The sequence below is a fragment of the Chrysochloris asiatica genome, unplaced genomic scaffold (genome assembly GCF_000296735.1).
Source record: "Chrysochloris asiatica unplaced genomic scaffold, ChrAsi1.0 scaffold00008, whole genome shotgun sequence".
NCBI classification, from domain to species: domain Eukaryota; kingdom Metazoa; phylum Chordata; class Mammalia; order Afrosoricida; family Chrysochloridae; genus Chrysochloris; species Chrysochloris asiatica.
In genome coordinates this window covers 38,523,142-38,535,443 of record NW_006408526.1, presented here as the reverse complement: position 1 = coordinate 38,535,443, position 12,302 = coordinate 38,523,142, and the positions used below count along the sequence as shown (strand labels likewise).

The following is a 12,302-nucleotide window of genomic DNA, read 5'->3' as shown; positions in this document are numbered from 1 at the left end:
AAATGGTGGGGAAGAAGAGGGAGAAGAAGAGATCAAAAGGCAAGTTCAGGTGGAAAGCAGCAGCCCGTGCCTCCCAGGGGGTTCCCACCCCTTCTCAGAGCCTGTGAATCTGGGATGAAGAGAAATGTCTCTGGGAAAGACCTCTTTTATTCCCTAAAGGACTTGGGGCAGAAGAAAACCTCTGAGGAACCAATTAGCCCAGGGCTTTCTCGCCTCTCTCCACTGAGGCTTCTTTTAGGTGTATCCTTAGGTCAAAGGCCCTGGTGAGGCTGTAATGCTGACACTCTTGGGAGGGCTCAAGAGGCCCTTTCCCTGTCCTCTCCACCAGGTGAGTACCAAGTAAATTAGTACCAAAGTAAGGCAGGAAGGAGGTTAAAAATGGCATTTTGCAAAGTTCCCTGAACACTCCCTGCCTGGCAGGATAGTTGGCTCAAACAGCGTTCCGTTCCCGTCTATCCCAACCCCAGGAACCAAATTTGTTCAAGATTGCAGGAACAGACCACCTCTCATGATCCCCAGAGAAGCCTTCCTCCAGTTCTTGCTCCTAAACAGTCTTCAGAGGGCACACCAGTTGAGGATCCTTCTAGCCCATGGGTCTTTCTCTGAATGCTTAGCTGAGAAGGCATTTAAGCCAGGTTCTCCCCTGACTGCCCCACCTTCGCCAGGGTAAATATAGAGTATCTCTGGGAAACCCGGGCTGTTCAGACACATAAAGCCCTAGAAGAAGGTGCCCTCTACCTTATCTGCCTCTAATACCAGCTTCTCTGCAACAGTTAACAAGGAGGTAGAAGCCTTCATGGGGGCCGCCTCACCTTGGAATTCTTGCCACCGCTTCGGCCAGACTGCGAGGAGCAGCTGCGTTGCACACCCTGTTCCGGCGTCGATGGGGACTTGTCCGAGGAGTGATCTGAGCCCTTCTCCACCATGGCGTCTCCGTCCGGGTTCTGTGGGGTTGGAGAGCGAGACCGCTTCCGGAGGATGGGGGAGCAGGCCGGCGTGCTGCGGTTTGAGTTACTGGCAGTGCTGTAGAAGCAGATCAGAGAGGGAATAGGATGGAAATGGGAAAGAAGAAATACAGGTCATTAGTGACTGTAGGCCAAAGAAGGGACCAAGGAAGCCAGCTCTGGAGTCCTGGGCAAGGGTACTGGAGGGAAACAAGGATGGGAGGGACCCACCTATGAACTTGTCTGTACTGTAATACTGCTGTTGACCAGCAGAGGGCAGTGGTGCTAATGTGAAATAGGAATAAGAAGGGATGATAGGGCAATTAGACTTTAGTCATCTATCCACCCTTTTGTCCGTCCATCCAAATAGTGTTTGAGCACCTATTATATACCAGGAACTGCTTTGGGTACGCAGAATGTAAGACTAAAGGATTCACCCAATACTATTAGCTCATTTTATAGATGTTGCAAGTCCTAAGTTTCAACATTTTGTTTGGGGCATTTTTGTCCATAAAAATAGCAATGATTATCGTACCTTTCAGACTATTCACATGTATGTTCTTTCACTAGGCCCGTAAACAGTCCACCAAGGTAGTAAAAAGAAGTATCATAATCTGTATTTTTAAAATGAATACCAAGGCACAGCAGAGACAACAAGCTAAGTGTCCTGTGATCACAGAGGGCTTAGAAACGAAACTTAGATCACTTGACTTGAATCTCACCCACATCAGGTGCTAGTGTAAACTGTATTAGTTTCTGTTTCCCCTGCCTGGGAATACAGTAGAGATTATACCATTCCATATGTTTTTGTTTGTTGTTAAATGCCATCGAATTTGTTCCAACTCATAGTGACCCTGAATAGGATTTTAAATCTTTGTGGAAGCAGAAAGTCTCATCTTTCTCTTGCTGAGAGAAACCCTGAGTGTGGTTCAATTCTAATACGTATTTGTTTTAGTTTGAGACACTGGATTAAGGGGAGCGTGAGTTATGAGGAAAGAGAAGCACATGGGTGGGGGAATGAAAACCCAAGTTCCCACCTATTAAATAATCAGAGAATAGGTCCAGGCTGAGGGAATATTCTAGATCTAAGGTTCTAAGGTTCATAAGGAGTCCTGGTGTGGCACTGTGGGTTAATGCAACAGACTGCAAAGCTGTTTGAACTGCATGGTTGGCAGTTCAAGCTCACCAGCTGCTCCTCGGAAACCCTATACAGAATCAACTTGACGGCACGTAATAAAACAATAAGGTTCGTAAAGACCCTAGGAAGTACTCTTGGAAAGCTTCATCCCAGCCTTCCCAGAGGGAGGGAATGACAGGATAGGGAATGCTGTCATTTGCATGAAGATCCAGCTGCAACCTCAGATATCCCATTGGACCCATTTGCAATGAAAATCATGTTCCTTTCAGCAAAACCTACCATCTGGACACAGGGGGAGGGGGAAGAACCAAGCACAAACTCCCAAATCAGCAAGTGTGGGGACAAGGAAGTGAGTTGCTGGGTGGTAGGGTGGTGTGGGGGTGGTGGGTGTGGTAATGTTGTATGGTTTGGAAGGAAACATATGAAGGGAAAAGAAAGGAGACCAGAAAAGAAGAAAAATGTGACCAAAGGATGTACGGAGAAAAAAAAAAGTTGCCATTGAGTCAGTTCCGATTCATGAAAATCCGGTGCGTCATTGGCTGATTTTTCAGAGGGCGATCGCCAGGTGCCTCTGGGTGGACTTGAACTACCAGCCTGTCAGTTAACAGTCAAGCATGTTAACCCTTCCTATCACCTAGGGATTCCATGGAGAAGAGTAAGGCCCAGTGCTTTGTTTCATCCTATGGCAGAAGTTACATTTAGAATCTCATTTGCAATACTTTCAGTAACTGTGATGTTGTTGTTGTTGTGTGTTGTCATGTCAGTTCTGACTCACACCAACCCGGTACAGGGTTTCCAATAAGCGGCTGGTAAGTTTGAACCACTGATCTTGAGGTCAAGCGCTTACCCTTCTTGGGTACCACACCAGGACTTCAACTGTGGTGTAGGGAAGCTTACTTAACATGTCTCTTTCAAAAGGGGCTCTTCAATTTTTTACCCTATCCCCTGCCATCCCTCTTCCTCTCTAAACCCATACCTGTCCCTAAGGTGGAGGAGCTGAGCCTCAGGAAGCACCTTGATATCAGACTCAGGAGGCTCACCTTTCTGTGGTAGCCTCCTCTCTCTTGGGTCAATTCCAGACCAAGGCCAAGTATTCCAAAGTCTAAGTTGTCTGTAAAGATAACTTTGCTGGAAGAGCAGACCTGATCCTAACCTCAACCAGATCGCCCCAAAAAAGTACAAGAATGTAAATGGCAACTCAAGCACGTGCCAGCTCAGGCAAACTGAAACCACGGTTTTGCCCCTTCACCTTCAGATAAGGGATAGCTTCATACATCCAGACTGGAATGGAAAAGAGATCCCATTATCTTTCTCCAAACTCTGAATCCCTGGTGATAACTGGCTATTAAAAAGAGGTTCAGGCAAAAATCTCTAACCTGGAGGAAACGCATTCCAACTATCCCCAAACAGCATGTGTATCATACAAAGTGATCAAAAGGCCCATGCAATTTCCTCATCTCCTGTGGTCTCATTTATATGGTGGTGGTGGCTGTGTGCCGCGGAATAGGTTCCGACTCATAGCGACCCTGTACAGAGGCTGTAAATCTTTACGGGAGCAGAAAGCCTCATCTTTCTCCCGCAAAACAGCTGGTAGTTTCGAACTGCTGACCTTGCGGTTTGCAGCCTGATTCGTAACCACTACGCTACCAGAGCTCCTTTCTCATTTATATAGACCACCCTATATACATCACCCAAGGATCTGCTTACTGTATTTTACACAAATAACTGTTCATGTTTTTGTTTTGTTTTGTTTTTTTGCAAACCATGCAGTACTTTTCTGCATTAGTTTCCTATGTGTGGTGTGTGTGTTATATGTGTGTATGCCTTACTTAGGTGGGTGTGTTATTTGTGTAAAATTTCATAAATTTTACAATACCTAAAATTCTTCCAATATATCACAAATACCTAAAATTCTGCTTCCAATACATCACTCAGTATACTTCTACTGCTGACACTTCAACCCCTGTGTCTTGAGACCATTTATCTTCTTTCTTCTTGAAATGATCTCCCCCTTTGGCCTAAATGACACACCTGCCTTCTAGTTCTCCTCCCATCTCTGCCACCAGCTCCTCTCTGGCAACCAGACCTTAAATGTAGTTCTTCCCTTCCCTAGGTAACTTCAGCTACATCTGCAAGTATCAGGCTCCTGTTTACTGTGTCCATTCCTGACCACAATGGCGAGCTTCAGCCCAACAATCTGAGGCAGAGTGGACACTGCTGCCTGATGGATGTCTGTGCCCATCTGAGGTTCCAGACAGAGCTGCCTCTTTCCTCCCTAAGCTCCTCCCCTCAACTGCCACATTCTCAATCACATTATCCTGTGCTCTCTGTTAGGCTGCAAGCCAATCTCTTTCATCTCACTCCACAAAAATGAGTCACCAAAATCTCCTGAACTATTCTTCTTTCCATCCCCAGTTCAGGTTCTCAACGCCTTTTGCCTACACTCTTCTGATAGACTTTAAGGGGTCTTCTATTTCATACTCATTCATACCACTACAATTAAGTCATTCTAAACACAGCCCTTATCTTTCTGCTGCCCTCTCACACCCAAAGTCCAAAATCCTCAGCATACAATGCAAAGTTTGCAATGTTCTCTATGGAGCACAAGTGACACTTATCTATACTCCAATATTTGATCGTCCCTTATGCTCTCTCCAAGAGTTTCCATTCCATTACATATCCTTCCTGGTTTTCTAGATATGTATGCTCAGTCTCTTAGCCCTAGACTTCTGTATAACTCACTCTTTCCCTCTATATCTACCTACTAGGGTCTTACTCATCCTTCCAGGACCCATCCACGGCACTTAACGACAACAACAACAACAGGGTCTTACTCATCCTTCCAGGACCCATCCACGGCACTTAACGACAACAACAACAACAGGGTCTTACTCATCCTTCCAGGACCCATTTCACCTCCTCTTTAACTTTGCTAGACATCCATCTGACTGGAGCACTGAGCATCTTCCATCTGGTGTACAAAGCAAAGGCCTGCAAACTCCAGGAGGTTCACACCCTTTTACTTCCCACACGGTGCAGCACAGTGTCCAATAAATGCAGATCTAAATCCCATCATAGGGAGCATCTTCACACCCATGATGACATCAACAATTCCCAGTGGTACAACTGCTCTCAAATCGGTATCTCAAACCTGTTCATATCAATAAAAATAGCTAAAAGATAACACATTTTTATGAGCTCCTAACCACTGAGCCAGCATTTATTAAACATTACATGTGACTTATTCTTCCCAACCAACCTATAAAGAACAAATTGATATTATTGTCAATATCCCTTTTTTTTTTATTGTTTTGTACAGGTGATAAAACTTAATTCTTGACAGATCTAATAGCTCACCCATAGTCACACAGAGGGGTGTGTGTGTGTGGCAGAACAGGATTCAAAATGCAGGCCCATGTGATTATAGAGCTTGTTCTCAGAACCAAGGGATCAATAATTTGTGTTTGAGGGGAGGATGGACAGATGAATAGATGGACAGATAAATGGAAGGAAGGCCTGTGGGTAACTGAAAAGAAAGAAGGAAGGTCTCACTTCATGCCTCTAAGCTCCAATCCATTCTCTACTTTGCAGTCAAAATAAACATTCTATAAAGCAGACTTGACCTTTTTGACCACTGTTTCAGTCCTCTTATAGCTTCCTATCCCCTAAGAAAGGAGCCCTGGTGACACAGAGGTCAGCAGTTTGAGTCTACCATCACTCCAAGGAGAAAGATGAGACTTTCTGCTCTGCTAAAGACTTACAGCCTCAGAAACCCTATACAGAGTCGCTATGAGTCAGAACCGACTCGGTGGCACACAACCAACCCTCCCCTTAGAATATAATGTGAACTCCAAACTATGGCATACAAATTCCTTAATTTACCTCACTCCAGCCTACCTTTGAAAACCCCTCTGTGACTACTGCTTCCAGCATGTTTTCTACTTCCGCATTCAAGGCCTATTTACAGACCTGTGCCGTACCCGCTCACTCTTCCAGGTCTTACCTTCTCTCTCACTCTCTCTCTCTGGAATGCCATTTCCTCTTTCAGTCACCTATAGCCAGCCAGAACAACATTCACACCTTAAGACTAAGAGCCCAAGCATCCCACTCCCCTCATTCCCCCATGCTCTACCCACTTGAACTTTGACCATTTCCAAGAAGCTCATGTTTGGAGTCATACCTCTAACTCATTAAAATCATCATTAAGCTTGCTGCTGTTGTTGTTTGTTGTTGTTGTTAAGCGCTGTCAAATCAGTTCCGACTCATAGCAACCCTGTGTAGGGTTTCTGAGGAGCAGCCGGTGGGTTTGAACTGCCGACCCTGTGGTGCGAAGTCCAGTGCTGATCGTACAGCGCCGCACTAGGAGCCTTACTAAGTTTGCTAGAGTCCTAAAACTCTTTTAAATGGTTCCTCATTGTCCCATGGAGTTTATAGGATAAAATATCCCATGTGGCTCTATAGGATAAGAACTGGACTATTAACGGCAAAGTCGGAAGTTCAAACATACCAGTTGCTCCTTGGAAATCCTATACAGGGTCACTATGAATCATAACAGACTCAATGGCACTTAACAACCACCTCCACAACATTTTCTCATTGATGTGAATGTTCAGTCAAACAAACCCAATTCCTATGTATCTCAAACTCTGTGGTGCACTATTGTTTTAGCATTGTATTCTATTTCCAAAGCTTGGGATTTTAAAGCTAGAAAAGACCTTAGGAAGACTGGTATTGGGTGGGCTATTAGATTAAAACTCTTTTCCAGAGTTTAGGATTAGTATATGGGATGAGTACATATGACTCTTAACCTCACGTTTGAGAAACCAGAGAACAAAGCAGGTTAAGTGTCTAACCAAGGTGATACAACTTCATATCTTGTTCTTCAGTTCCATAAACATTTACTGAGCAGCTAAGCATGTAAGTTCACATTGGTGGATTTCAGAGGATTCTTCTGCTTGGGACGTGTATAGTCAGGAAGAGCTAGACAAGCATTCCTCTCATTTTAATATCAGCAGTGGATGGTGTGATCAGAGTATGGAGAGAGTAAGGGCACCGAGACTCTAGGGATCAGAAAAGGCTTCCTTGGGAATATGACACTGGAGCCAGATTCTGAAAAAAAATGTGTTGGAATTAGCCAGGGGAGAGGTCTAGGGATCAGGGAGGGTGTGGTAGTGGAAAGGAAGACACAACAGTATGAGGACGACAATATGAAAGCATAAAATAGAATGGACTACACAGAGCTATAGCGTAGTGGTTACAAGTTGGACTGCCAACCTCAAGATCAGCAGTTTGAAACTACCAATGGTTCCGTGGGAGAAAGATGAGGCGTTCTGCTCCCATAAAGATTTACAGCTCGGAAACCCTGTGCAGGGTCACTATGAGTCGGAACTGACTCCACGGTACTTAACAACAACAATAACAACAATATATAGAATGGACTATACAGAGTTTTGGAAGAAGTGCAGCCAAAGTGCTCCTTGGAGGCCAAAATGGCCAATCTTCGTCTCTCATACTTCAGACATATTGTCAGAAGGGACCAGTCACTGGAGAAGAATATCATGTTTGGTAAGGTGGAGGGTCAGAGAAAAAAAGGAAGATCCCCAACGAGATGGATTGGCCGATGGACTCAAGTGTGGCAACAGTAGTGAGGTTGGCCCAGGATTGGACAGTGTTTCATTCTGCTGTGCATAAGGTCGCTATGGGGCGGTGCCGACTCGATGGCACCTAACAACAACAACAACAATACAGAGCTATAAGCAACTATGTATTATTGAAACATAACATTCTTTAACTGATCCTTAAGAAAAATCCTGTAATCATCAACATTTCCGAAGAATTGGCCCACTGAGACACCCCACCAGCCATCAGTAACCCACTCTAGAGGCCCCAGAGGTCATTCTGTGATTTCCCTATCTTTACTATTTTTAAGGCCTTCAACATCACCAGTTGCTTCTTGGAAATCCTATAAAGGCTTATTATGAGTCGGACCGACTCAATGGCATTTAACAACAACAACATGAGTATTTCAGTTCTCGTCTGGTTACTTTGCTAATAACCAGTTGCCATCTTACTTATGAAGATCGAAGAGGACAGCTTTTGGTATGGGTTACACCTCAATGTAAAGGAAATAAAAATCCTCACAACTGGACCAATAAACATTAAGATAAATGGAAAAAAGATTGAAATTGTCAAAGACTTCATTTTGCTTGGGTTCACAATCAACACTCATGGAAGCAGCAGTCGAGAAAACAAATGATGTATTGCATGAAACAGATCTGTTGCACAAGACCTCTTTAAAGTGTTCAAGAGCAAAGATATCAATTGGAGAACTAAGGAACACCTGACCCAAGCCATGGTATTTTCAACAGCCTCATATACATGTGAAAGTTGGACAAAGAATAAGGAAGACCAAAGAATTGATGCATTTGAATTATGGTATTGGAGAAGAATACAGAAAGTACCATGGACTGCCAGAAGAACAAACCAATCTGTTTTGGAAGGAGTATAGCCAGAATGCTCCTTAGAAGCCAGGATGGTGAGACTTTGTCTCTCGTATTTTGGACATATTATCAGGAGGGAGTAGTCCCTGTAGGACATTATGTTTGGAAAAGTGGATGGTCATTGAAAAAGAGGAAGATCCCCAAAGATATGGATTGGCACAGTGACAGCAGCAACGGGCTCAAGGGTAGGAACAATTGTGAGAATGGTACAGCAAGGGGCAATGTTTCGTTCTGCTGTGCATAGGATCACTATGAGTCAGAACCGACTCATCAGCACCTAAGAACAACATCAAGTGATTCTGACTTCTTGTTATTGTTGTTATGTGCCGTGGAGTCGGTTCTGACTCATACTGACCCTGCACAGGGTTTCTGAGGCTGTAAATCTTTATGGGAGCAGAAAGCCTCATCTTTCTCCGGCTGAACAGCTGGCAGTTTCGAACTGCTCTAGGTTCTCAGTGGTGATTTCTTCCATTTCTCCAGGAAATTGCCAGGTCTTCCTTCTGAGGTGCCTCTGGATGGGCTCAAACCTTCACCTTTTTGGTTAGCATCTGAGTTTATTAATCATTTGCACCACCCAGGAACATCCTGCTATACCTCATGCTATAATTTGACCCTAATTCCTAAAGCAGAACCCCTTTGAAAGAAGGTACTACGAGAAGAGAACCAAAGTTCTTTGGCTTTCTCTGCAGTGCCTTTTGCAGCATTCCTTCCCCCACCCCCAATCACTGCCTCAAGACAGGGTGGCTGCTGTAGCAGTTTGCTTGGCTCTCTTTTCCCATCCTTACCCCAATATGGTTCTGTCAGCACAGGCGGACCTTGTCAGCAAGCCAGCTCCCTCATCAGCCACCTGTACATTTTGCAGAACCCTGAACAGAACAGAATAGGTAAATGGTGTTCCGGTGTTCCTCATTCATGTTAACTTGCTTGCCTGCAGAGAAATCAATTATTTCAACCCTAGGGATTGCCAAATATGTGTCTGTCACTCTGGTCTCCTATCACCACCTGCTCAGACATCAGCAGCTCCTTTCTGACTCTCTTGTCACAGTGTCTCCCCTAAGCCTGGCTGCTCCGGCCCTGGGTCATTCTCAGCCAGATGCTCACTCCAGCTCCCCAACACTTGTGCACTTCACATTCACTTTATTGTTTCTTCCAAGTCCAGTCCTACAGTGACCTACAGGATCAAATAGCCAGCTGGAATGGGTTCAGCGTCAGGGTCACTGGTCATTTTTTATAAAAATGAGTCAGACAACCCAGGACACTCCACCTGATAGAAAGAGCATCTAATGAGAATTTAGAATGCCAGCTTTAAATGCAACATTTGTTTGTTGGAGGCCTGAATGGTATTATGCATTATGATTAATTGTCCATCTCTAGCATCCACAGGTCCACCTCTGAATCCCAGTTCTGCCATTTAGTTGTCGTATATCCCTGGCCTCTGACTCACCCTTTTCTTGCTGGAAAAAACAAGAGACAATATCTATCTATCTTCTCAGATTGCTGTGTTTAATAAAATAACATATGTAAAACATACAGCATAGTGCCAGGCATGTACTGGTGTTCAATAAAAAGGTGCTGCTATTATATTTAAGAAAGCTCCGGTTCTTCTCTTTAAAGTGTGGAATAAATTATCCTAGCCCCTTTTGCTCAGAGGGTTATGGGGAAATGCTTTGGATGTTCCTAAAAATTACTTCCTACAATAGGGATCAGGACCACCTGGGCTGCATCCTTAAATCACAGAATCCCAGGCTCAGCCGCAGTTCCACCCTACCCAATAAATTTAAATGTTCAGAATCTGCATGTTAAACAAACACAATAGATGATTTTGATGCTTGAGAACCACTGCTCCTCCCAAGGAAAAGGAACTCTGGTAGAGTAGTGGGTTACAAGTTGGGCTGCTAACTAAAAGATCAGCAGTTTGAATCTACCAGCCGTTCTGCAGAAGAAAGATGAAACTTTCTGCTCCCGTAAAGATTTATAGCTCGGAAACTCTATACAGCAGGGGTGGGGAATGTCTGGCTCTAGGCTAATATGTTGTTGTTGTTGCTAGGTGAAATCGAGTCAGTACCGACTCATAGTGACCCTATGCACAACCAAAACAAACACTGTCTGGTCCTGGGCCAACCTCACTATTGTTGCCATGCCCATCGATGCTGTCACTTGGCCAATCCATCTCGCTGGGGGGTCTGCATCTTTTTCTCTGACCTTCCACCTTACCAAACATGATATACTTCTCCAGCAACTGGTCCCTCCTGACAATATGTCCAAAGTGTGAGAGATGAAGTTTGGCCATCCTGGCCTCCAAGGAGCACTCTGGCTGCACTTCTTCCAACACAGATCTGTTGGTTCTTTTGGCAGCCCATGGCATTTTCAATATTCTCCTCCAACACTAAAACTCAAAAGCATCAATTCTATGGTTTTCCTTATTCACTGTCTATCTTTCTCATGCAGATGAGGTTATTGAAAATACCATGGGTCAGGCATACCTTAGTTCTCAAGCTGACATCTTTGCTCTTCAACACTTTAAAAAGGTCTTCTGCAGCAGATCTGCCTAATGTAATATGTCATCTGATTTCTTGAATGCTGCTTCCATGAGTGTTGATAGTTGATCTAAGAAGAATGAAGTCCTTGACAACTTCAATCTTTTCTCCATTGACAAGAATGTTTTTTATTGGTCCAGTGGTGAGGATTTTTGTTTTCTTTACATTGAGATGCAAATCCATACCGAAGGCCGTGGTCTTTGATCTTTACCAGTAAGTATTTTAAGTCCTCTTCACTTTCAGCAGGCAAGGTTGTATCATCTGCATATCGCAGGTTGTTAATGAGTCTTCCTCCAATCCTGATGCTACATTTTTCTTCATAAAGCCTGAATAAGCATGGTGAAAGAATCTTAATTTTAAACCATTCAGTGTTCCCTTGTTCTATTCAAACAACTACTGCTTGGTCCATGTACAGATTCCTTATGAGCACAATTAAGTGTCCAGGAATAGGCATACTTCTCAATGTTGTCCATAGCTTGTCATGATCCACACAATCGAAAGCCTTTGCATAGTCAATAAAGCACAGGTAAACATCATTCTGGTATTCTGTGCTTTCAGTCAAGATCCATCGGACATCAGCAATGATATCTCTCGTTCCATGTTCTCTTCTGAATCCAGCTTGAACCTCTGGAAGTTCTCTGTCAATGTATGCTTGCAGCTGTTTCTGTATTACCTTTAGTAAAACTTTACTCGCATGGGATCGGCTCATATAAGGCCAGGAAATCATTTGGTCTGGCCCTGCCGAGGTGATCGCAGTTCAGTTCCAGCTATCACATTGTTGTTGTAAAGTGCTGTCGAGTCGGTTCTGACCCATAGCAACCCTGTACAGGTTTTCTGAGGAGCAGATGGTGAACTTGAACCACCGACCTTGCAGTTCAATGGCTTTGCAGTCTGGCGCATTAACCTACAGTGCCACACCAGGACTCCATACCACCACATTAGGGGTGAGTTAATTAAGTATCTGACCAAATATAACAGACTAATTTTTAAGTTGATAATTCTGTATGGCCCATGAATGATGTTATAAATATCCAAATGGTTCTTGGCAGACAAAAGGATCCCCACCCCTGCTCTACAGGGTTGCTATGAGTCAGACCCGACTCCACAGAAGGTAACTATCACCATCACTATTCCCATGGAAAGGTGCCCTAGCTAGGGCTAAGACTTGGTCCTATGATCAAAA

At 44.1% G+C, this 12,302-nt stretch overlaps 1 protein-coding gene across 3 annotated transcripts in view; it reads right to left on the bottom strand.

Moving 5' to 3' along the window:
• GRAMD1B (GRAM domain containing 1B) overlaps window positions 1-12,302 on the bottom strand; it is a 130,556-nt gene that overhangs the window by 47,260 nt on the left and 70,994 nt on the right. For all 3 annotated transcript variants that reach the window (XM_006833930.1, XM_006833931.1, XM_006833932.1), the window contains exon 2: window positions 813-1,023. In XM_006833930.1, coding sequence (XP_006833993.1) covers window positions 813-1,023 — 211 coding nt within the window. The remainder of the gene's footprint in view (window positions 1-812; window positions 1,024-12,302) is intronic.